Below are 27,241 nucleotides of genomic sequence, written 5' to 3' on the forward strand. Positions count from 1 at the left end.
CAAAGTTGCTGAACAACTGCATTGTTCTTATTGTATGCAATTAAAAACAAAAAAAAGGTATTAAAATAAAGCAGGCCTGACCTCAAAATGGCTTTAGGACTAGAAAAGGAAGGGGGGGTAGCTTGCAAATGACATTTTTTGATGCAAGATTATAAGCTTTGCCTCGGACAAATACTTAAAGAAACAAATGGCCTTCTTCAGCACAGCAACTTGGTCCACAAGGGAAATCAAGAGCTCATTTTTCCTGCACCACTAGCATAGAAAATAAAAGAAGAAGAAAGGAAATAAACATGCAGTCTGAAGGGGAAATTTCCTTGAAAGTCAAACTGTTTATTGAAACACATAAATATCCCTTCCGATTATAGCAGTGGACAGAATAAAGAAGTGCAGTGAGCTATAGTCCCTAAACCCAGAGGAACTTAAGTAAAAATGAGTTGTTACATATATACATAACTTGGCAGCTCATGAAGGACAGGATACTTAGAAGCTCTCCTCCGAAAAGATGATACTAATATTTGAGCTATGTGTTACACTAAGTACCCATATTTAAAAAGGATGCTTAGCACTATTCCTTCCTTCCCTTCTTCCAGCTTCACAGACTGGAGAATGAAGGGTACAAAGGGGGCTTAACCCAAAATTATTCCTCCTGGTTTCAATTCCCACCCAGAGTTGCTGTTTGCAGTAAAGCAACGCCTTCAAGGGAAATAACACATGATTTGCGGCAGGAAAATGTCATGTGAAGGAAACCCCCTCCCCACAATTCCAATCTAGACCAGACCTTCATGCAGCTGCTTTTTCCCTGAAAACCCATTACAGTGGTATCTTGGGTTACGAACTTAATTTGTTCCGGAGGTCCGTTCTTTTTTTTTTTAAAATATTTTTTATTAAACAGTTTTTATAACCACACAGACATAACATAAAAACAACAAATACATAAACAAACAAAAACAGAAACAAAACAAAAAACAAGTACCATTTCATATCTTATTTTCTTATACCTTTCTTCCCCGACTTCCTCATGCCTCCCTTTTCTGTATTCCAGATTCTAATCAATTACTCAGCAAATCTTCCCTTATTTTACTTTAAATTTAAGCTAATCTTCCTTATTCTCCTTGTCTTAACCATTGCTAATAGTAACCATTTACTTTCCAGTCCAACATCATTCTAACTTTCATTAATTTTGTAATATTTCTTTAGATAGTCCTTGAACTTTTTCCATTCTTCTTCCGCTGCTTCTCTTCCCTGGTTTCGGATTCTGCTCGTCATTTCTGCCAAACCCATGTAGTCAATCACCTTCATCTGCCATTCTTCCAGTGTGGGTAGATCCTGTGTCTTCCAGTACTTTGCAATGAGTATTCTAGCTGCTGTTGTAGCATACATAAAGAAAGTTATATCCGTCTTTAACACCCCTTGGCCGACAATACCCAAGAGAAAGGCCTCTGGTTTCTTAGGGAAGGTATATTTAAATACCTTTTTAAGTTCATTATAGATCATTTCCCAGAATGCCTTAATCTTCGGGCACATCCACCAAAGGTGAAAAAATGTGCCTTCCTTTTCTTTACATTTCCAACATTTATTATCAGGCAAATGGTAAATCTTTGCAAGCTTGACTGGGGTTATGTACCACCTATAGATCATTTTCATAATATTTTCTCTTAAGGCATTACATGCCGTGAATTTCATCCCGGTGGTCCACAACTTTTCCCAATCAGCAAACAAAATATTATGACCAATGTCCTGAGCCCATTTAATCATAGTTGATTTAACCGTTTCATCTTGTGTATTCCATTTCAGCAGCAAATTGTACATTTTTGACAAATTCTTAGTACTGGATTCTAACAATTCAGTCTCCAATTTTGATTTTTCCACCTGGAAGCCAATTTTACTGTCCAATTTAAACACTTCATTTATTTGGTGATAGTGCAACCAATCTCTCACCTTCCCTTTTAATTTCTCAAAACTCTGCAATCTCAGTTTGTCCCCTTCCTTTTCCAGAATTTCCCAATATCTTGGCCACTTCGACTCCATATTTAACTTTTTAACTGCCTTAGCTTCCATTGGCGACAGCCACCTTGGAGTTTTGTTTTCCAGCAAATCTTTATATCTGACCCAGACATTTAATAGTGCTTTTCTGACAATATGGTTTTTAAAACTTTTATGTGCTTTAACCTTGTCATACCACAAATATGCATGCCACCCAAAAATATTGTTAAAACCTTCCAAATCCAAAATGTCTGTATTTTCAAGAAGCAGCCAATCTTTTAGCCAGCAGAAAGCTGCCGCTTCATAGTACAGTTTGAAGTCTGGCAGGGCAAACCCCCCTCTTTCCTTTGAATCCGTTAATATCTTAAATTTAATTCTGGGCTTCTTGCCCTGCCAGACAAATTTATATATATCTTTTTGCCACTTCTTGAAACAGTCCATTTTATCCATTATTTGTAATGCTTGGAACAAAAACAACATTCTTGGCAATACATTCATTTTTATAACTGCAATTCGACCTATCAAGGAAAGCTTCAAGTTTGACCAAATCTCCAAATCTTTTTTCACTTCTGTCCAAGTTTTTTCATAATTATCTTTAAATAGGTTCACATTCTTAGCTGTCATATTTATACCCAAATATTTCACTTTTTTAACCACAGTCAACCCCGTCTCATTCTGAAACCTTTCTTTTTCAACCTGTGTTAAATTTTTCTCCAATACCTTAGTCTTTAACTTATTCAATTTAAATCCTGCCATTTGACCAAACTCTTGAATTATTTCCAAAACTCTTTTCGTGCTAGCTTCTGACTCTTGTAATGTAAGTACTAGGTCATCTGCAAATGCTCTCAGTTTATATTGTTTAGCTCCGACCTGAATCCCTTTAACCAGCTGGTCCCTCCTAATCATATTAAGCAAAACCTCCAGGACCGATATAAAAAGTAGTGGGGAGATAGGACACCCCTGACGTGTCCCTTTTTCAATCTTGAACTCTTCTGTGACCACATTATTTACAATTAATTTTGCTTTCTGTTCAGAGTATATTGCACCTATACCGTTTTCAAACCCTTGGCCTACCCCCATCCCCCGGAGGTTCTTCAACATAAAACTCCAAGATATATTGTCAAAGGCTTTCTCGGCATCCACAAATATCAAAACAGCCTTAGTGTTTATATTCACTTCCAACTTCTCCAAAATGTCAATTATATTCCTTACGTTATCCGACAAATGCCTTTTCGGGAGAAAGCCCGCTTGGTCCCCATGAATCTCCTCCATCAAAACTCTTTTCAATCTCTTCGCTAAAATATCAGCAAAGATTTTGTAATCCACATTTAGTAACGAGATGGGTCGGTAGTTCTTAAGTTGAGTCTTTTCAGTCTCTGTCTTTGGTATAAGTGTGATGTAGGCCTCCCTCCACGTATCGGGTGCCCTCCTCCCCTCCATGATCTCGTTGCAGACTTCCTTCAAAGGTTGTATCAACCCTTCCTTCAAAACTTTGTAATATTTGGAAGTCAGTCCATCCGGTCCAGGAGATTTGCCCAACGTCATGCTTTGAATGGCATCTTCTATTTCTTGTGCTGATACCTCCTGGTTCAAAATTGTCTTACTTTCCTGCGAAATCTTTTTCAGCCCATTTTTCTCGAGGAATTGTTGTATATCCATTTCTTTCTGCGGCCCTTGTGTGTACAGTTGTCTAAAGTAGCTCTGAAAACAGTTCCTAATTTCCGCTGGGTTACATATGTTCTTTCCTTCCACTTCTATGTTTGTTACCGTGTTGAGTTTTTGTCTCTTCTTTATTTGCCAAGCCAATAACTTGCCACATTTATCTGCAGATTCAAAAATCTTTTGTCTCATTTGTTTAATTTTCCATTCTATTTCTTGATTCATCAGTTCCATGTATTGTGTTTGATATAATTTAATTTCTCTTAAAATCTCTTGCGATTTTGGCTTCAATCTTAGTTTCCTTTCCCCTTCTTTTATCTTTTCCAAGATTTTCTCTTTCCTCTCATTTTGCTTTCTTTTCTTTAATGTATTTTGTTGTATCAAAAACCCTCTCATCACGGCTTTACTTGCGTCCCATACTATTCTTTTTTCTACTTTAGTCCTTAAGTTAATTTCAAAGTAATCTTTCAAGGTTTTTTGGGCCTTCTTACAAATCTCCTCGTCTCTAAATAAGGTGTCATTCATTCTCCATCTGAAGGAGCCAGTTATTGTTTGCTTCATCACCATCTTTACTGCGTTATGGTCGGAGAAGGTTTTTGGGCAGATTTCCACTTTCTTTATGTTCGACGCCATACTGCTAGTCACCCAAATTTGGTCAATCCGTGTCCATGTCATTTTGGCTTCAGAAAAGAAGGTTCCCTCTCTTTCTAATGGGTGTTTTGTTCTCCAAATGTCAATCAAGTCCATATTGTCAGTCATTTCAAAGAAAGTTTTTGGTAGTCTTCCGTCTTTTGTAACTACCTGTCTTTGTGCTTTGTCCATATTTGTTGAAACTACTCCATTCATGTCACCCATCATAATTAAATTGTAATCCATGTAGTCCATCAAAGTCTCATGCAACTTCTTAAAGAATTCAGCTTTCCCTTCATTTGGTGCATAAATTCCCACTATCAAAAACTTTTCTCCTTGAGATTGAATTTCAATTGCCAAATATCTTCCTTGGTCATCTTTAAAAATTTGTTTCGGTTGCAAATTTTCCTTTGCATAAATCACCACTCCTCTCTTTTTTACTCTGTCTGAAGATATAAATTCTTGTCCCAATCTTTTATTTATTAATAATTTTCTATGTGCTCTTGTTACATGAGTCTCTTGTAAACAAATCAAGTCCAATTGGTCTTTCTTTAAAGCATGAAATATATTTTTTCTTTTTCTGGGAATATTTAAACCGTTACAATTCCAGGTTAAAAGTTGCAGAGCCATGATGGGGTTATTTACTCTTTCCTCCTACAGCTCCCAGTTGTTGTTCCTCTTTTGTCGGTGGTTCCGTATCCGTATCTAGTGGTCCCTTGCTTGAAGGATGCCCTTGTCCTGGAAACGTCTCTTTCTGTAGGTCTTCTTCGTGTTCTCCTAAGAACTTGTCTTTATCACTCACTGTCTTTATTCTTCTTTTCTTCCCCTTGTATTTAAAAGACAAGCCTTGGGGAAACTCCCACCTGAATGGTATGTAGTTCCTTTTCAGCAGTGTCACCAAGTCCTTGTAAAAACCTCTTGCATCCAAAATACTTTTGGGAATATCTTTAAAAATCTCAATGTGAAAATCTTCAATTTGAAGGGTTGTTTGATAGTGCAGGTTCAGTATTTTGTCTCTCTCCTCCTTTGATCTTAAAGTTATTAAGCAATCTCTGGGTCTGTTCTTCCTCTGCCTTGTTCCCAGTCTAAATGCACTCTCTATCTTAAATTCTTCCTTATCCAGCTCCTGCTTCCAAAAGTCCGAGAATTCTTTTGTCAAGTAATCCACCAAGTTGTCTCCTTCCTTTTCCGGCACAAGTCTGATCCTTAGGTTCCTCTCCTTGCGTTGCATATCCTGCATAGAGAGTGCCAGCTCGTACTCATCTAGTTTCCTGTACACCGGTGGAAACTTTTCCTCGGCAGCAGTTGCAATTTCTTTAGCTTCCTCAGCTATCTTTCGTGTTGTAGATGAATCTTCCAGTAGTTTCCCAATTGCTTCTGCATTAGAGTTCACTTTGTTCCCAAGGTCAGTTATACTTTTTGTATTTAAATCAATTTTCCCAGAGATTTCTTCAATTTTCTTATTTGTTTCAGCGCCTTGCTTTTTTAGTTCCTCCAAAGAGTCATTTATTTTCCCCAATGCCTTAGCAAATGCTTCTTCTGAAGACATTATTTTCACTTTTGCCTTTGAGACAGCTGCAGTTCCAGAGGCTCCTGATACAGAGGCCCTTCTTTGCATAGAAAGATCGACTTTGTATTGTCTACCAGATCTCAAGGTTGTTTCTTGTGAGTCCTCTTTCTCTTTACCATCTGCCATAACAAAGTCTTTCACTCAAGGTCATTCCCACACTCTTAAGCTGTCAAAAAAAAAAAAAATTCTCAAGTTTTAAGCTCCACTTGTTGCTGAAACTATTCACAAGTCCTCTAGAGGGCGTAAAGTCAATTCTTTGCCTTCAAGTTGGTCCCACACCTTCCAAAAAACAAACAAAAGCCCTCCTAGTCCCTTTCAGTTATTCTTTTTTCTTTTTAAAAGATCCAGATCAATAGTGTCCTGCAAATAACTTTACTGTGCAACAAAATAAAGTATTTCAAGTTGAGAGTAGCCAAAGTCAATATTACAGTTACTTTTTAACCTTCTTGTAGCGACAGTCCTTAGCCGGTTCCTTTTCTCCGGCAGTCCGACCCCCAGGTAAAGGAGCAGCGGTAAACAGTTCAATTTCTTTTAAGCAGGCAGGAAAGCACTTTAAAGTCTTCTCCCCCCCCCCTCCTGCCTTCGGGGGAGGGAGTTCTTTGCTTGGTGGTGGATTTCTTAGTTCGCACAACTCTCCTGTCAAAAAGTTACAGCTTGAATGCCTTTCGCTTTGATCTTGCTACAGAACGGAAAGCAGACTTCCTTTTTAGTGCTTGTCCGTCTCGGTGCCCAATTTCTTTAATTTTAACGTCCAATTATATTTTAAAGTTCAATCCTACTCACGGAAAATTGTTCTTTTTAATCCAAATTCACCGGAAGAAATCAGCGCTCTCCGCTAATGGCGACGCGGCTTCGCTTCGCAGGCTGGGTGAAAGCGACTCTCAGCACCGCTCCACACACCCTCCGCTGTACCGTAGCCTTTAAAAAGGCTATTTCACAACGTCGGGGGCGCAAAGGTGCCCGCCGAGTCTCCAGTTCACAGGCTACGCGCCTGTGATTTTTGAGGGTCCTCGCTCCGCCGTGGCTGCAGGACCCGAACCCACGAAGCAGATCTCTCCCGGAGCTCCGGGAGAAATCCGCCATTAAGCGCTGGCGCTAACCGGAAGTCCGGGAGGTCCGTTCTTAACCCAAAACCGTTCTTAACCTGAGGCGTGCTTTTGCTAATGGGGCTTCCTGCTGCCGCCGGCACACAATTTCCGTCCGCATCCTGGGGCAAAGTTTGTAACCTGAGGTACTACTTCCGGGTTAGAGGAGTTTGTAACCCAAGGTGTTTGTAACCTGAGGTACCACAGTAGTTGGTGCTAAGCACATGGATAAAAATGCACACATGCTTAGTGTCATGTGCGACTTGTTCACATCACACCAGCTGAAATTCCCTCCTCTGCACAACTGTTAAAGATCTTGCAGCCCTCTTCTTTGCTACTGACTATTAGGGCTCTTTCAGACAGGCGTTTCCCCCCAGTCCTACCTGGAGATTTCATGGCTACAAAGTGGAAGCCAGCCCTGTCAACATGCAAAACTTGTGCTCGGCCAGAGTTCTGGTCTTTCGCAAAGCAAGCTTTGGTATGTGGTTTGAGACCAGGATTTCGGAAGGACTACCTTCTGCCGTGTGACTCTGGAAGCATCAGAAGTATTGCTTCACACTCTGTTACCACTGGAGTACTGAATGGTTAGTGTGCTAGCCTGGGTATTTTCAGGGGTGGCATCCAGGAGTCTTGATTGGCCCCCTTTTGATTTGTGTTTTGGTATGTTATCAAAAGGGATGCGGGTGGTGCTGTGGGTTAAACCACAGATACGGCTTGCCGATCAGAAGGTCGGCGGTTTGAATCCCCGCGACGGGGTGAGCTCCCGTTGCTCGGTCCCTGCTCCTGCCAACCTAGCAGTTCCAAAGCACGTCAAAGTGCAAGTAGATAAATAGGTACCGCTCCAGAGGGAAGGTAAACGGCGTTTCTGTGTGCTGCTCTGGTTCGCCAGAAGCGGCTTAGTCATGCTGGCCACATGACCCGGAAGCTGTACGCCGGCTCCCTTGGCCAATAAAGCGAGATGAGCGCCGCAACCCCAGAGTCGGTCACGACTGGACCTAATGGTCAGGGGTCCCTTTACCTTTACGTTGTCAAAAACACAGTTTTGTTGAGCTTCCGGTTTGGTTGAGTTTTTCTCCTTTCTGTTATTTTAACAGGCTGCTGGTCTTAGCATGGTCCATTAGTTTTGATTTCCATATTGATGGCCTATCATTTTAATTAAAGTTAGCAGCACTGGGTGCCTTGTGAGGAGCTGAAAGTTGGGATATAAATAATTTGGTTAATTAGTTTAAGATATCTTTAAGTTATGTTTTCTGCAAATAGCACTTCTAGGGAAAAACTGAAATTATATGGGGTAATTTTTGGTTAAACCCTTTTCTCATATACGTCATGGCGTGAGTTTGGAGCCTACCTGGTTACTTTTTCTATTAAAAACAAAACAAAAAAACAGACAATTCCAAGCATGTTTTTATCAAGAAACACCCAAGTGCTTTCATCGTTTTGTTCTTCTAATAATCAAAACACTAAAGATATTTGCAATTTCCCCTATTTTCAATAATTTATAAATCACTTTCACAGAAAACACAGGAAAATTTCTGTCTCCTTGCTATGAAGGTTTCATAACAGATGTCATCTCCATAATGGAATGAAAGGGAAACTCATTGTAAATCGTGCCAACAATCGCCACTGAAATCCTCAATATTCTGATATTCATTTGTACATGCGCACACACATATGGTAATCTGTATATATTTGGGGTGGCCGGAGTGGGGAAGGGAAGCTTGTTAAAATTTCAATGCTAAGTTAAAAGCCACTAACAACTTATCAAGCAGTGACTGCTAGCCATAATTATACACCATAAAACAACATTTATAACGGAAAGAAAAATATATGAGTAATATTCAAACCACACTTAGGGTGGAAAATCCTTTTTCAAGAAAGTTTAAAAATTGTAATCTAAGCAAATAATAAAACTACAGTATAGGGTGGGATTCGCTTAACGAGCCCCGTGACTGGTAGCCCCTGCACAAGGACTTCCACTTGCAAAACAGGGTTTCCCCCCACCCCGCTCCTGTGCCCCCAGAATGGGCTCTGCAGGGATTGTGATACCTCCCAGAATATAGGGGCGAGGAGAGAAGGATCACTCCACCTGGAAACGTGCAACCATAGGAGCCAGCTTTTAGGGGGCCAAGGTCTTTTCGCTGCTCCAATGCATTATTTGAAGGGGGCAGGCACTGCCCAAGTCAATGGGGATTGCCATTCAAATGGCGTGCATGTACCATGTTTTGTGACCAGTTATGCAGGGTGGGGGTTACCTGGGCACCCCCAATATTTTGTTCCAGTTGGCACCTTGGCTGCAATGCTTGCACAGACAGAACATCTTTCATACACAGCATGATGCTGAATTCCACCCATAGTGCAGGGAGTAACGTAAAAGACCCCTGGACGGTCAAGTCCAGTCAAAGTCCAGTGACTATGGGGTTGTGGCGCTCATCTCGCTTTCAGGCCGAGGGGCCGGCGTTTGTCCACAGACAGCTTTCCAGGCCATGTGGCCAGCATGACTTAACCACTTCTGGTGCAATGGAACACCGTGACGGAAACCAGAGCGCACAGAAAAGCTGTTTACCTTCCTGCCGGAGTGGTACCTATTTATCTACTTGCACTTGCGTGCTTTCAAACTGCTAGGTTGGCAGGAGCTGGGAGAGAGCAACGTGAGCTCATCCCGTCCCAGGGATTTGAACTGCCAACCTTCTGATCGGCAAGCCCAAGAGGCTCAGTGGTTTAAACAACAGAGCCACCCGTGTCCCTTACCTTTACCTACTGGGAGTACTGTTGTTCCTCACTGGGGCTGGGAGAGGGAGGAGGAAGAGAGGGAGCTTATGGATCTAAAGAAGCAAAAGCCACTGCAGCTGGCCCAATGCGTTGGTGAGAAAGTGGAAGTGATTAGGGAGGCAAGAGCGAGGTATTGCAGGCCAGGGTAGGAGGTAAGGAGCTGAAGAAGGCAAGCAGATCTCCCTGAGGAGCACAAAGAACACCTCCCCTGAGGCTCTGGAGGCTGTGTCACCTCTGTGAGGCCAAGCCTGCGGCAGACTTTCTATCTGTGTCAGTAGGAGCCTGACTGTGACCTTGTTCACACGCAACTCTAAGCCAAAATTCAAGAGAGATGAAATGGAAGAAATGAAACGACAGCAGATCATATACATAAGGCAAGTCAGTGGTGGTTCAGGAAGTAGCTTGCTGGCTCAGAAGAGCGAGTAAACATTCTGATATATTAAATAAAAGAGTGGAACATAGCAAGAACAAGTGGTGATGGGAAACAAGGTGAAACATCCATGGCCAACAGTACAGCTCTGAACTATGCAGACAGGAGATTTGAGGGGGTGGGTAAGGTCCACTTGTAGGCGGTGGTGGGGAAACCCACTGGTTTAGCGCACCATTTGTTAAAACCATTTGCAAGCAGTTTCTTCAGTTCAGAACTTCAAGGCTGGGGGGGGGGGGAAACCTACTGCGAAGGAAGGTTGAGGAGCCGTGTAGGTTAAAGGAGGGCAGAGGAGGGAGTATGGCACAATTAAACGAGGAATGCCACTGCAAGGGAGGGATAAAAAGCCTACAGGGAGGAAGCAAGAGGAGGAAAGCAGAGCATAAGTCTGGCTGCAGGGCTGGAGAAAAGAGAAATGATTTCTCTCCGCATAAATTTATGTTGCTGCTAAGAACTTCTTCTTTTTTAAGGCAGTTCACATTTTCCGTGCCAAGAAAAGGTAGCTGGGGAATGAATGGAGGGAGTGTTTTGCAGATCTAATAATCCATCAAATCTAAAAAAGAATTTGAGGAGAAAAATGTTTGTGGACAAAAGGAGGACATGGTAAAGAGATTACCCTGTTTATGGGCTTGCAAAAGAACAGAATAAAGAAAAACGGGAGATCTTAAGACTAGACAGCTACAAACACAGGATTCTTACTTAGTTCCGGCATTAGCAACCTGCCACATGTGCACCTCTAAGGAGGGTATGTCTTATTCATAGCAACCCTGGAGATGGCTTAGGCCCATTTTGGAGTATTGGTAACACCTACATGATTCTTCGTAGGTATCACATGAAGGAACTGATTAAATGAACTGGGACTTCCACATGGAACCCTTGCATGGGGCTGCCATGATTGCACAATTTGCAGCAGTTGTGCATACAGGCTATGTAGGGAACCACTGGTTCATACTATCAGGACACCCATGTGCACACACACACACACCCCGCCCAACTGTCAAACCTGTGCACTCCTCCTGGTGACAACATGAGGTTTGCCAAGCAAGTGCTCAGGCCTGAGAACACTTCCAGGTCATTCTTAACTGTTCATCAGGCTAAACACAAGGAAAAACTCCACACTGCTGCCTATGGTTGCCGCCATGGAATTCTTTCTCCAATGAGATTCACCAAAGCCCAACCAAGCATATCGCAGTGGCATAAGAAGGCGTTGTCATCTGGGTCAGTAGCTAGGGTTTGATTTGTAGTATACTTAGCATTGCCTTGGTGAGCATAGCGCTGAAATAGGTCCTTCCATCTAAGACTATGGCAGGATGCATTAATGGTTTGCTGCCTTTTTTAAAGAAATAAGCTATTTAATTACAGACAAAAACCATCTCCCTGGGCAGAGAATGGCAATCGCCTGCAACGCAGGAATCTCAGCTAAAACGTCCATGACAGATGGTCATCCAACCTCTGCTTAAAAATCTCCACTGAAGGAGTGTCCACCACTTAAATGTTGTGACCCCACATCCACATCCCACCAAGGTGATCCAAAAGTATAGCATGGTAAATTGTATCTAAATATAATGTAAAATATGACTCTTAAATTCATATGATTTCCAGTGTTTAAGTATGCAGTTGAAAAACTATACACTCAGGTATTCTACAGTTTCTAAGTAAATACGTAGAAGACACAAACTTGACTAGAACTCTTAAAGTTGATTTCTAATGAAATTGTTAGCTACGCTTACTAAAGTAATTTTTAATCAGCAATTTCAGCAGTAAGCTAGCAATAGCTGTAATTACCATGCAAAAATTAGCCGAGAAATCTAAGCCTCTTGGGTTGTATCTTAATTAAAGAGAAATGTAGTTACTGCTAGTTCTCACTCCACTTTTTAATAAAGTGACAGTCGGGATCTGAACACTAATTTTAAGGTTTCTTGACCCGTATTATTATTATAGTATTATTGAACGGCTGTGATACCTTCTGTGTATCTTAAGAAATGAAAGTAGCGCTCTCTAATTCAAAGTCAATACACTTCCCAGGATTGATTTATTCACATGGGATACATGCTTCATGGATGAGTTGCCTGGAAGAATATAGCTCTCGTGTTCTATCACAATTATACTAGGCCAGAGTCACTTGAGCCTGTCTCATTCTCAATTTATAATGCCTCAGTTATGCTCAGCATGAGGAGGACCTGTAGTTCCAAAACGAGCCATGACAATGTTCATAAGGCGGAAAAAGTTACCTACTATTGTTTACTTTGCACATTCCCTTTGCTACATTTCTGGTCAATTTTACTTTAGAATTCAGTATGACTCTGTATATAGACACATGTTTTTAATCCCTCCTCAGAGAGGCTAGATTTCAACAGAGCCTCTTAGGAATTATGAGTGGCTTGCAGATATTGCGCACTTCAGCCTTCTCATAGCAAACCACATAACCACCAATGTATTATAAGCCTAAAAAAGTTTAAAAGGCCAGTTTAAAAACTAAGGCTGGTTTATTTTGTTGTGCATTTGATATTTGATGTGCTTTGCCTCTATGGTTTACAATTAAAATGCCACTTAGAAATAGAATTCCTTTGCCAATTGCTTATAATGCATTTCTAGAGGTAACAAAGTTATGCACACAAAGCAAATAAAATCCAACTAGGAACATGAATTCATTAGGAAAAATTCTCCCCCAACCATTCTTTGCAGCTTAACTCAGAGCCCCCCAAAAAGCAGCCCAAATAACCAGGTCTTAAAACTTCCAGTAGGTGGTTAGGCTTGAATTCTGAGCAAGTCTGTAGTGTAATGCCTTTTACACACAGCTTTACAATAAAGGTGAAAATGAAACATTTTCAAAGAGCCTAGAAAATATCTAGATTGGTTAAAAACAAACAAACCACCAACACAAGTTTTCATGCAAGATGAGAACAGAGGAAAGGCCAGTTGAACATTGTTCCCTTAAGCAGCATGTCTCTAAGGTGATAGTAAAGATTGGTAAGAAAAATATGCTTAGCCTCATCCTGACTTTTGCTGCAAGATTCATGGGAGCACAGAGCAGAATCTTTCCCATTCCTGACCTAATACTATATATTAGGCTTCCTAAGGAGATTTGTCATGTCAGAGCTAACTTTTAGGAACTAACGTATTATTTAAAAAGCATTCAGAGGTCTTTTATAGGTGAGACACATTAGCTATTTAGTCTTATTTATCTATTCTGTGGCTATATTATACATATAATATTATATTATACATATAACCGCTTCTGCCAACCTAGCAGTTCGAAAGCACACCAGTGCAAGTAGATAAATAGGTACCACTGCGATGGGAAGGTAAATGGCGTTTCCATGCGCTCTGGCCACATGACCCAGAAAGCTGTCTGTGGACAAACATCGGCTTCCTCGGCCTAAAAGCGAGATGAGCGCCGCACCCCATAGTCGCCTTTGACTGGACTTAACCGTCCAGGGGTCCTTTACCTTTACCTTAAATATATTCAGTGCTTTTTTCCTTAAAAAATGTTTAGGGGTATTCTCATTTTCCTACTCATATTGAAATACTGCCCCTCAATGAGACCAAACTTAGATACACAAAATGTTTAGGGGTATGCGTCCCCCTGCGTCCCCCCAGAAAAAAACCCACTGCATATAATCCCCTTAGGCCATGTTAATAATTGTATAGTCCTACTCCCAATGCTAAACCTTAGGGTGAAGGGCAGACAATAAACAAATAAATAAAAACTGCAGTCAAATGTTAGACTGTTCACAATGTAATATTTGGGGGAAAGGTGCACACAATCTCCAGTATTATTGTTACTATTAATTTGATATCTCTTTGTTGGCCCATCTGTTTTGTTTGCAGACTTAAGTCACATCTGTATCTGCAATGACCACCCAGTGTACAGACCAATAATATCTAACTGGACGTGGGTGGTGCTGTGGTCTAAACCACTGAGCTCTTGGGCTTGCTGATCAGAAGGTCGGCGGTTCGAATCCCTGCGACAAGGTGAGCTCCTGTTGCTCTGTCCCAGCTCCTGCCAACCTAACAGTTCGAAATCACACCAGTGCAAGTAGACAAATAGGTAAAGCTGTGGTGGGAAGATAAACGGTGTTTCCGTGCGCTCTGGTTTTCGTCACGGTGTTCTGTGGACTTAACTGTTCAGGGGTCCTTTACCTTTTACCTTTACCTTACTATCTAACTGTCAAAGTGACTCTTGTTAAGGAAAATAGTCCAACTTGCAACTAAGATGGAACCACTTTAGGCTGTTAAGCTAGTGCAAGTGTTTTCTTCCTCCTGGCAAGAAGCTCAAAGGAAAAAGAGTCAGTCTATAATTTCACTTATTCAGCTCTGTTTAAATAATTTTTAGGGGTTTCCCATGAAGAACTAAGAGATTTTATTTTCCTTGATAAAACAAATACTTTGCCTCCTACTGGTGTTTAACTGAGTTATAATCAACTATTATATTGGTCTGCATGCTTTCAGTCTGACTCTTCTTTGGTTTACATGAATTTTCAAGATTATTTATCTAAGGTCATTCCAAAGTAGAGAAAGAGGACCAGTCACTGGATGGTGTGCATTTAAACAAACACACACGCACACCCGACATGGCAGACTGAAGCGCAAGGAGAGGAGAACATTTCTAGTCTTTGGCCAGGCAATATTACCATTCAGCTTACTTGCTCTCCTAGATTTTGCATTGAGCTTACAGAGAAACTAGATCTCCCTACAGACAGAGTTGCCCTATAGAGCATTGTACATGTTATTGCTTTCCTGGAAATAAGCAGTCCATATAAGCAGTGCATATTTTGGTAGAAGCTGTTTCTACAGGTCACAAACAACTCCAGTATTCAGGGTGCTCTCTTTGTCTATGGCTATTTTGCACAGAGGTAACACTACATTATGGACACCCTACAGAAGTAAGTAATTACCTCATTTACTAATGACCTGCAAGGGATAAAAATCCATACACATGTCATTTCTTAGTTATTGCACTGCAAAGCAGCACAATCTGTTAACTGAATGCATTAAATATCTAATTTAATTAAACCTCTAACAAGGCTCCGAAACCCCATTGAGAGCACTTTGTTTGATTACAGACACTGGGCTAAAGCAACAGCCCTATTGATTTGCTCGGCTCCAACTACTTTTATCTACCCAATTTAGTGTATGTAAAACAAACAAACAAAAAACTAATTTTTTTTTTTGCAAGGGCTCCTTTCCTCACCCTCTGGGGAAATAATATAAAGTGACTCTTGGTTCACGGATGCATATATAAAATATTTAGTAGGTCAAAGAAAACATTTATTTGTGTGGCAGCTATTGACTGCATTACAGATGCAGATAAACTCCCTGGTGCTCACCATTACATAATGTGGCTGACATGGACATCTGTAATAAACAGACTCCTCTCAGGGGAAATAAACCCACTGTTCACCAAATTAGCATACAGTTCACAGCACCAGACTTCACTATTTTCCAATAACCCAAAAGAAGGATAAAGGTAGAAGTAATGATCAATTCTGTGATTACCAATCTGGAATTGTCCCTTCATATTTTCATGTTCAACACTGAAGGGAAGAAGACACTCCTCTTTGGTTACAAAGCAGTTTCTTTTGCAGCCCCAAGAAGATCCTATCATACTGCTCATCTCTCTTAGAGAGAGGTGAACAGATGTGGGGTGGGAAAAAGAACAAAAGCACAGTAGGGCCAACGTTTTATTTTAAGCCATTCATGTCATAAATTGTGGGGATCAGATACACCCATGGGGAAAAGTTTATCAATGATTATAAACAATGACTGTGGCGTTTGCCCTCCTAGGTGTGTGACATCATACTGGGTCATAAGGAAAGGGTTAACTAAGTGTAAAATGATTAACCAATAGGAACCCAAGGGGAGGAGTTAGAGTTAGAGTTGTTAAGAAGTCTGTCTGGAGTTAGAGAAGGGAGAGGGAGGATAAGTCTGTGGGTTGGGCTAGTTTGATATGAGAGAGTGAGAAAATCTGTTAAGGGAGTCAGTTAAACAGTTGGGATAATCAGTTAGAAGGTATTAGGAAGGTATAGGTCAGTAAAGAAACAAAGATTAAGAAACTGACAAGAAAAATTATCTGAAACCATAAACTTGTTAATGCTTATAAAATAAACTTGTTTATTTGGTTTAATGTTAACAACTGTCTGGACTCTGTGTTTTACCCGAGAGAAACGGGTTAGTGGCAGCGAGGAAGCGAGCACAGTGGTGGCACAGGGATCAATAGACCGTCAAATGTCCAGGGACCCTGTGTGATCACCACAACGACACTATATGGAATCTTCCAGATTTCATATAACCTCTGTTTTGAAACAGCTGCTCTGGTTTCCAGTCGGTCTCCAGGGCCAATTCAAGGCGCTAAAAACAACCCAGGCCCCACATACCTGGAAGGCCGCCACCTTTTCTACAGACCATCTTGGATGCTAAGAGAACCACCCTGTTGGTTGTCCCATCATCCTCAGAAGCTCAGGCTGTGGCAGACAAGGAGAGGGCCTTCTCTGCAGCAGCCCCTACCTAAGCTGTGGATGTTCAGGGGCAGCCCAAGCCATTTTGGCACCTGAGGTGAAATGCCCCAACAATTGGTTGGGGAAGCAAATTCCCTCCTCCCGCCCGGCATCAGGGCTTTGTATCAGCTTCTCCCTTCAGGGTGGCTAACTCGTGGCCCTATTTTGGCAGCCCTTGGAAACATTAAAGAAAAACAACTTAAAGCCTTAAAAGAATATTTTTGTGTGTGTGATGCGTTGTTAATGAAAGCATATTCATCTGCTTGTGTATTAAATTTGTTTAATAATTAAAAATATAAAATACATTAATTGTGCAATTATATATATTTAATTAGCTATATTAACTGTGTATATTACATTATACTGAATATATTGCAAACACTTTAATTTACGATATGGAGATTTAATTCTGTTTGTGGCTCACTTGGGATGAAAAGTTGCCCTGAGCTACAATGACCAGTTGCAAAAAAAAAAAAGAGTTCAAAGCTCTCACACATTTAGTAGTTGTGTAGAAAAAGATGATTCCTTTAGGTTACACCAACAGTTCTCTGGAGATATCCATAGCTATAAACTAACTTGCATTCCTTTCAACATCATAATCCTTTCTTATTACGCCTGCAATGACTTCTGCAACATGACTATGGAATCAAAAACACATGAATATTTGGAAAACATAGTCACAAAAAGAAATAGTTACAAAAGTACATCCGATCCCTTTGATGCAAAGACAACACAGGATTGGATGTTATTTCCTTGTCACAATTCAAAACATTTTTAGTTGTGTATCCTCTCGGCTAGCTTAGTATCTGATTAAGTGGAATGTGGTCCATGAAACCTTATACCGTAATAAATTTGTTAGAATTTAAGGTGCACCAGGAAACTGCTGTTTTTGCAAAAACTACCCTTCCAGAAATGTAACTTCTGCATCCACATTTCTCACCTCCTGCTTTCTGACTGTGACAATCTGCTGGTCTGGTGATTAATTTTCAGCAACACCGGGGTTAGAATACCCAGCAGTGTGTCAATCATGTGTCAACTGTGTGTCAGTAAGAAGACAGGTCTATATAACCAAGCTAATTTATCTAATTAAGATCAGCTGTTGGAGAACAGGGTAGAAGAAAGAAGCTCTAATAAGCATCCAAGGAAAAAAGGAATGAACATGGGAATAAACAGTAGAGGAATTAAACACCTGAACCTCAGAAAAACACTTGTGTACTCTTCCTCTGGGTAATGAACCTTAACTCTCCCACCAGCTGGCACAAAAGGCCATGAGACTGCCACAAGGCTAGATGGAAACTGATGGTTTGTTCATGCATCTCCTTTCTGGACAGGTCAGTTTAAGACAATATATCATCATTACTACCTTGAAAACCAGATTCGCGGGTGGCGCTGTGGGTAAAAGCCTCAGTGCCTAAGGCTTGCCGATCGAAAGGTCGGCAGTTCGAATCCCCGCGGCGGGGTGCGCTCCCGCTGCTCTGTCCCAGCGCCTGCCAACCTAGCAGTTCGAAAGCACCCCCGGGTGCAAGTAGATAAATAGGGACCGCTTACTGGCGGGAAGGTAAACGGCGTTTCCGTGTGCTGCGCTGGCTCGCCAGATGCAGCTTTGTCACGCTGGCCACGTGACCCAGAAGTGTCTCCGGACAGCGCTGGCCCCCGGCCTCTAGAGTGAGATGGGTGCACAACCCTAGAGTCTGTCAAGACTGGCCCGTACGGGCAGGGGTACCTTTACCTTTACCTTTAAACAGAAAATCTCAAAGACACAGATCTGAATTAAAACTCTTTCAAATAGGTCTTACGATCCACAGCAAAAAAATTGTACACAGCTTTGAAGGAGAATAAGAGAGGGCTGCTTTAAACGCTTTGGCCAAGAAGTGGTAAATATATTTAAGTGAACACTATAAAATGCATTCCCACTGCCAACAAGTGTTCTTCCTTGAAATGAAAAAAAAAGGAAACACCCTAAAAAACATCTGTGATTTTTTCCCCATGCAAGGATACATAAATGTGCCAAATCTTCAAACACAGGTGGATTAAGGCAGCTTCCCTGGAGACATCGTATAGATGCCTAAGAGTTACGGTCTCAGAACCAAGACCAGGCAGGGACCTGCAACTTTCAGGTTCATTTTGGGCTGCAGGAGGATGAGCATGGAATGGAACAAGCAGGGGAAGGGTGGGGCTTTAAGAGTTATAGGGTGAGGGGCAAAGGGAGGTTACATGGAGGAATGAAGATCACACCCACACCATGCATTTAAAGCAGACTTATAAGCATGGCTTTCCTCTAAGAATTCTGGGAACTGTACCTCTCACAGAGCTAGAATTCCTGGCAGATGAGACTTCCACACAGATTCATGCAACTGCTTTGAGAACACTTTTAAAACGTTACAGCTCTGGTTATCTAACTAAACAAGAGATAATCCATTAGAACTACACGGCAGATGAGGAAGCAAAACAGTAAATGCCTTGAGAAATGGAGCCTGGAAGTGAGGATCCTGTCTGCTGCCAACTCCTTTTATAGTCTGACAAAATATTCTTAACGTTTCTGTAGTGGAGTGTGGCACATAAGTGGTTATTGGCCTCACCCTTCTGCGCAATCTGTCTCGTTCCTCCCGGATGGCGTTCATGGTGGCCTTCGTCCTGTTTAGCTCCTCCTCCTTGCTGCACAGCATTGCCGTAAGGCTCTCGTTCTCTTCCCTCAAGCCCGCGAGTTCCTTCTCCCAGCGAGACCTCTCTTCAGCCAGGTTGGGATACAGGTCTCTCCCGAGCACACCTTCAATCTCTTCGACTGTCTGCAGAATATTTTAAAGGAACAATAATTCATACACGAAACACTAAACGTATTATTCACACTAACAAACACATTTCAATTTGCTCTTTTCCATTATACAGAAGCCATTTTAATTAGCAAATGCCAGCATTGTTTTGAAAAAAAGTGAAGCAATTAAAAAAAAATGGTCATTTTTGTTTATATCTTGTTATATTAATGGAAGCAACTGCAAACCTGTGGCATTTACAGAGTGCATTAGGCATCAAACACACTAATGAAGGTGAAAAACAGGAAAGAGTGTACATCCCACTTAATCAGTTGATATACAAAGTCGACTGCTGCTTTGGTGAACTAACTGAGCAAAACCAAAGCCGCAGTTGACCAGATGAGTGGTGACAACCCACTAACAAAAATGTTGCATGACTGGAGGCTTTGAGAACATTAGAAGATGCCTGCTGGATCAGACCAAAGGCCCATCTAATCCAGCATCCTTTTCTCCCAAATGCCTTTGGGAAGTCCAAGCAAAGGACGTGAAGGCAATACATGACATGAAGGCCTGAAACGTTACAGGGGTCTGCACGCAAAGTCAGAGGGACCCCCCCCCCAAACCGCTCTCCTGCATGACCATTTCTACCTGTCCGATGCTGCCAAGCTGAGCGGGTGAGATCGCAGGAACCTTGCAGGCTCTTCCAGAGCCCTCACAAATCTTCCAAAAGGCTGGTAAGCAAGGTAGAGAGCTGAAAAAGGTCTCCATAGCAGGAAAGCTTGGTGCAGAAAGCGCTTTTAAAGCCCTCTAGGAAGGTCACGTGACCTCTCTGATGGTTTTTCACCTGTCTCCCATCTTCTTTCAGCAACTGGTATTCAGGAACACATTGCCTCTGATACAGGAAGCAGTCTACTGTCATAATGGCTAATCTTATGCTCCACAGATATATCTAAACCACTTTTAAAGCTGTGCACGTTAGAATCATAGAATTGTAGAGCTGGAAGGGACCACGAGGGTCACCTAGGCCAACCTCCTGCAATTTGTGGGTTGAACCCACAACCCTGAAATTAAGGTCTCATGCTCTACCAACTACATCTTATGTTAGTGAAGGATAGGATAGAAGCAGTCTGCCCCACCATAAACGTTCAGACTGAAAGGTGTGCCATACTGCCATTTAAATCTACCAACTGCACATGGCTGAGTCCTGATTTAAGGAAATACTCTGTATTTCTACCGGAAGATGTCAAAGCTGAGCAACAGAGAGAAAACTATCCAATCCTGTAACCAAAGAGTGCTGAACCAGGGAACCCTGCAATACACTGCCTAAGCCTAAGGTAAGAGGCAGTAGCATTTTAAATAGAAAATTAGTTTGCAAAAGCAGCAATCCACTTCACAGAGTTCCTCTTTCATAGGAGGAACTAGACTGCATGAGGGTGGAAATGAATAGAAAAAGCACATTTTATTTTAGCTAGTTCTTCGTTTCAAACAATGAAACCTACCATTACGTTTGCGGGAAGGTTTATTTCTGGATTACCTTCCCAGTTTGCTCATTATTCATTTATTCATTATATTTATATACACATTTTCCTCATCATTTCCAATACCTAGCGAAGTTCTGAAACTAAATCCATCCACCTCCATCCTCAGAGGTTTCGGCTATCTGGATGCGTGGGTGAACTTCATTTTTGAAGTGTGACGGAGGAAATAAAACAAGGGCCCTTTGGGAGAAGTAAAAAAGCAAAAGGCACCTGAATTCTTCCCCTTTGACAAGAATTGCAATACAGAGGAAAACCCAAAGAGGATGAAAATAACTTGACCGGAATAAGAATGTATATAGTAACAATACTTCTACCTTGCTTCCCAGCAATGCTTTTACAAAGCATAACACATAATACCAAAACACACAGAATAAATCAATACCATTTAAAATAGTTGAAATTAAGTCTGCATGCACGGCCCAGAAGCTTCAGCTAGTGCAGAATCCTGGAAACAGACTACCGTTTTGCCAGCACATGGCACCAGTGTTGAAAGACCTACACTGGCTTCCTTCCCACTATTGGGTCAGCCAGGTTAAAGCTTCTTGTACTAGCATACAAAGGCCTGAACAACTTGGGCTCAGAAAACCCACTTTACCCCATATGTCCCAAGTTAACACTGAAATCATCTGGGGGAGCGCTATTAGTGATGCCCAATTGACCAGAAGCACAGCTGACACCAATAAGGAGTCATAACTTCGGTACAGCAGACCCAACTCTACGGAAGGCCTGGGGCGAGAGGAATGTTTTCATCTGGCACGTTTTATCTTTTTGGAGCTTAGCCTATTCAAAAAGTAGTATCCTAAACAAGCAAGGCATTTTTAAAAATGTATATAACCATTCAGATAACCTATCTTGATTCAAGGCCCTTTCTGTCTGCAAAGCAGGAAAATGTTTACTTACACAAACTACCAGATTTCACTTCGGTCAAACATTTACCAGTGCTGTTAACACTCAAAACTAAATGTGCACTGTAAGCTGCTTCTCAGTGTGCTTTAGCTATGCTGCACAATTCAAAGTACAAAAATAAATTCACCAGGGGACTTTTCATAGCTCTGACAATGTCTGTCTTAAAATGCCAATGAAGTATGGAATTTAGGGAAGTACAGAAGGTGAGAAGAGTCTATGTGAAACATCTTTTATATGCAAACTACATGCGCTCAGACATCTCTCCCTTTAGAGGAATTTTTGCAGTGTCTCTTCTATCTTCCATAATTTTACCCTATAGGCCACATCTCATATTTATTGTGAAAGGAAAGCAAATGCTAAAGTATACCATCTCAGGGATGAATTGAGGATTACTGCCAGCCCCTTACTATCTACTTGGCAGTTTCCAATGGAGTAACCACAGCAAGAAAGGGAAGGCTGCAACTTTCCCTCTTGACCTCACATGTGGGAGGTGGAAAAGATTAAACAAACTGCAATCCCTGACTTCCAAAATACAGCATAGTAGTAAAAGCACAGTGCTTCTAACATGAACACAATAGGATGCAAAATCATTGAACAGATTCTGCATACGAGGCCATCCTTTTAAATGTTCTATGCGAAAAGAAAAGAGCAGTATTACATTTATTCAGACACCATTGTTATTCTTTCTCCCAGAACTGGAAAAATATTTTATTATGCTTTTTCTTTTAAAAAACACACACCAAAAAACAGCCACACACCAACCTTAGAATAAGAGAACCTTAATAACCTGGCATTAAACTCTTGTACCTAAGGCAAATTCTAGGAAAATAGAGTAATATTTGAACAAGAGGTATTTTCACCTATCCTGTTTCTCATTTAAAACCCCTTAGCAAATGCAGAATGTTTTCTCTGCATTGGGATATCTCCCACAGAGAGCACGTTTGACAAAGATTGATGAAAAAGAAGAAACCAAACATAGCTTCTACAATGGAAACAACCAATGAAGATAAAACACAGTGGCTTCTTTCTAATTTTATCTATAACAGACCCATTTGCTATAAAGTCAAATGTTACAGCTAAACCATGCATAGTTGTCGGATTGCAGAGAATACCATATGCCATCACTGTCACAATGAGCAGGTAGTTCATATCCTATTGCATTGAAGGCCCTACGCTACTGAAACCACCTACAATTAAGCATGCAGTGAGAAAAGTATATCATATCTGAAATGACTTCAGGAATAGCTAGGTTGTTTCCAGTTCCACCCATCCCTATGTAAACCCTATGCCCTTTCAACTTCACTTTAGAACCTGCTTTTCCATCACGGCCTGGCCTTCTCAATCTACCTTTCCTTCAGATTGTACTCTCTTTCTTCCTTTTTTCTGAATCGATGCTCCCTTGTCCCTGAATTTCTCTACCTCTTGGGCCTGGTTTCCATCTCTACAGGCTAATCTAAAGCCTCTACAATGCACAAAACTCCTTGGTATGATATTGCCAACACATTGGCACTCAACAGTTAAAATGTTTGTGAATATTCTGTAACGTGACAACAGGTTAGCTTAATGACAAGAGAAAGCTCTGCAGATAAGATGTCAGGCAACAACCAGTTTCCAGCCCGTTTTTATAGGTAAGATGTCTCTGTGACTTAATTATCCTTTCAGTAAAACAGGCTTTATTGCCCAACTGTTATCGGAACTGTATGACAACATGTGCTTTGATTATCTGATGAAAGACGCCATATAGGTACAAATTATGCTCTACTATGTCAGAAATTACGTAATAAAGATTAGCAACCAGCGAATGTTTCCACACCTTAATGGCTAAATCACAGTGTTCACTGGCAGTGGTGAGCTGTTCAATGTGTCTGTCCACATCTGCCACAGACAAACTGCAGCTGCTCTTCTTCCTCCCACAGACAACATTCTCCAGTCCCGTCAGCACTCTCTGCAGTTCGGAGTTCAAGTCACTACAGGTATCTATGGGGCAGAAAGAACATGTCAGGCATACATTCCAAGTCACCAATAGACAGAGTTTCCATTCAATCTTAATCTTGAGGGTGGGGAGGAGAAGGCTGCACACCTGCAAGAGGTAACTCAAATCGGCAAACATTTCTCTTCACAATCTCCCAAACACAAACAACATCAAGGTAATCTTGAAAGTTACTAATTTACTGTGGGGCTGACAACTAGACAAGCTTGAAATCTGCGGGCTTGACTTTCAAGATCAGGAAATATTCACAAACAAAGAAGTATTTCACATGTGACTGAATTGGCGGGGGTCTGTGTGTCATTTTGTGATGCTATTGGAAGCAGGAAGGAATATCTTCTTCCTTGACCCCCAAGACAGGCTGCTTGGTGGCCTTCAACATTTTTCCACCATGTGGCATGGAGCATGAGTGGAGTAATCTGTTCTGCAAACATCTTTTTAAAAATAATATCTGCAACATGGTGTCTCCAACTATATGCAGTGTGGTAACTGCATGTTGCCACAGCAGCAAGTATGTAGATCTTGCTTCCTGCTTATGGCACATCTAGACTGTCAGCCTGGCCTCACAGTAGTGATAATGGTGAGAAGGGGCTGGACTCAGTAGCACTTAATCCTATGATAAATCATTTCTTTTTCATAGGTATGAGAGCTACACAAAATGAGATGGAAGCAACCATTTCTGATTATAGCTCAGAGAAAACCTTGCTTGGAAAGTTTGGGAATGCTGGAACCGTTTTGCTATGTGCTGATCAAGAGTAATGACTTAATCTAAAAAGGTTTAACACCAGGAAGACATTATTTTAAAATGAAGTTCATACTGTCAGACATTTGCATATACTGCTAACCCATCTGCTTTCCATTGTTCTAGCCTTCATCATTGTTCTTCTGCCGATTTCTTTTTCTTGAATAATTACAGTACTGCGTTATGTCCTGCAGGGCATCTTATGCCTATGTTTCTCAAAGAGAGCTCTGGCTCACCAGTGACTGACCACAGATAAAAACAGGGGTTATTTGCTTCCCACTGGAGACCCATATAATTCTGAACCTGAGAATTTTTCCATAAATGAATATTGGCTGCCTCTTACAAGGCTGGGGTTAAGCAAGATGAGGCAATTAATTTTCACAAACCTAGTGTTTTACATTTTAGCATTTTATTTTAGTATTGCATTTTATTGTTTAATTGTTTTAAATGGAGAATTATGTTTTAATTCTCTAAGGCATTAGTATGAGAAAAAGTTGCTTCTTCAAATATTACAGAGTCCCTTTCTCCAGGAATCTACTGATAAATAATTATTAGTGCAACACCAATTTTATATTAATTGTCTCCACATCCAGCTCAGATTTAATGGGCAAGCATTAGCAGATGTTCTCAATATGTAAATATGGATGAATTCATTCTGGCTTCTTTTGCCTCTACAGAGTAGCATCATCAAAACATCTAGGGCTTGAGTTCACAATTAAGAAAACACATCACAAAACAATTAATATCCAGATACTTATTACGTTCTGGCATGAAGCACCCCAACAGAGAAACAGACAATTTATTACAGTACAGGAGTGCTAGTACAGTACAGGAGTGGGAAAATGTTGTGGCTACACAATTAGCATTGTAGTGAAGTGTTTTTGATCTGCATTGTCTCCTCTAACATACACCCACAATCTAATTCAATGGACAGCCAAATACATGCTAACAGAAAGGCCATTAAAATCACAGCTGAACTTACAAAGTCCCTCCTTTTTGGATAAATGGTAGCTGAATGTGGCCCTAGCAGCATTTTTGTGCAACCTGCGGTTTCTTGATTGAAAGCACAAATAATTTTTCCATTATTTAAAAAATGTTTCTAGTTCCTATACTTGAGGATTGAAGCATAGAAGAGGCATAATATGTCTACCAGCACTGCCACGGGAGGCACAATTTTCATGGGAAGAATGTACACATAAATGTTTAATACAGGTTTGAAATTAAGGTTGCCTAGACTGTAAATTGTATTAACAGAATTAAGTTTTGTATTCTTACATTGTTGTAATCTACCTTGGGATGTTACAGTGAAGAGTGGGTAAGAAATAATATCATATATCATATCATATCATATATCATATCATGCTGGTCCTGGTTGCATCTGGAGGTGCTATTTCATCCAATTCCAAATCTAATTCAGCCCCCATAATCCAACTCATTGCTCCATGCGAGACTCTCTTTTCTCTGTTGCAACATGAATAGACACATCAGAGCACAAGCCCTGCACACTAGACCTTCACAGGACTCCTACAGGTATGCTTTAATCTGGGAAGAACCCTGAGTAAATTGCTCAACAAATCATATTCCATACTATTATCAATGTGGATTGGTAAAAAGGAGAGCATGGGAGTCTTCTGAAGTCCGTTCATGTGCAAAAAGTGCTTTAATAGTCCCCATAAAAAAATATCTCTGCCCTGTCGGCTCCACTTAAAAACCATTTCCCTGCATTAGAAGCTATTCAGCTGCAAAATGTTTGTTTTTATAAATACAGTTTCTCACAGATGCACCAAGGAGATTGCTGAACTGATAAAAACCTATTTGTGTTGCCTGCATTCCTGAAGCGCCATGACAATTTGTACACGTTTTGTCACATTTTACAAGACAATGCCTTGCCCCAAACAAGCTCTTGTATTCTAAGTTCCAGCCCTCAGGCAGCTTTCCTCCCAGGAAATAAGACTTTATAACAAGGCTAGAGAGACCCACATCTCAAGGAGAAAGTAGATTAAACCCAGTCATAGGATTTACAACATACAGCAAGGGAGATTAGCTGTTTTAGCCCTTGATGTTTTATTGCCTGTAGCAGTAGAGAGGCATATCTAAATTTACTAGTATATCATGACATGTGAGTCTAGCTTCATATGTCAATGAGGTTTCTGCATTTGTGCAATGTGCAGTTCCACCTTTTCATCTCAAGATAGATTTGCATTCTGAGTGTATCCAACAGAAGGGGCTCAAAGCCGGGGGGGGGGGGGGGTTAAGTGAATGTACCAGAGAATTCGGTGATAAAATAAAACACATACAAAATCAAGAGAAATGAAAATACATTTTTTTTAAAAACTTGCAAAATTGTGTTGTGATATCCACTACCACTATTTGCAGGAAACAGATGTAGCAATCAGGGCCATCTTTACAAATTTCACTACGAGGAGCGCCAGCAATCAAGACAAGCCAAAGTTTTAATTTACACTTGTCTTCTCAGCTGTGGGAACTCCTGTTCCAAAAACTGCTAGAAAGCCCCAATGTAACATATAGTGTGTGTATGAGTGTGAGTGTGTGTGAGAGAGTGAGAGAATGAGAGAGAAAGAATGAATGCAGCCTCTTGTTGATATAGATTGTTTAAGTAGCTTGACTAAATCAATGTGCTATTTTTAAAAAAGTTTTTACATTCTGATATTCTATGGCCTTTTTATTGCTCTGAATC

The 27,241-nt window shown here is 41.0% G+C and overlaps 1 protein-coding gene across 3 annotated transcripts in view; it reads right to left on the bottom strand.

Moving 5' to 3' along the window:
• Positions 1-27,241, bottom strand: part of MCC (MCC regulator of WNT signaling pathway) — a 212,321-nt gene that overhangs the window by 34,714 nt on the left and 150,366 nt on the right. For all 3 annotated transcript variants that reach the window (XM_053408630.1, XM_053408632.1, XM_053408631.1), the window contains 2 exons: positions 23,628-23,791; positions 19,200-19,406 (listed from right to left, as the gene is read on the bottom strand). In XM_053408630.1, coding sequence (XP_053264605.1) covers positions 19,200-19,406; positions 23,628-23,791 — 371 coding nt within the window. The remainder of the gene's footprint in view (positions 1-19,199; positions 19,407-23,627; positions 23,792-27,241) is intronic.

This window comes from Podarcis raffonei, chromosome 11 (assembly GCF_027172205.1).
Source record: "Podarcis raffonei isolate rPodRaf1 chromosome 11, rPodRaf1.pri, whole genome shotgun sequence".
Taxonomy (NCBI): Eukaryota; Metazoa; Chordata; class Lepidosauria; order Squamata; family Lacertidae; genus Podarcis; species Podarcis raffonei.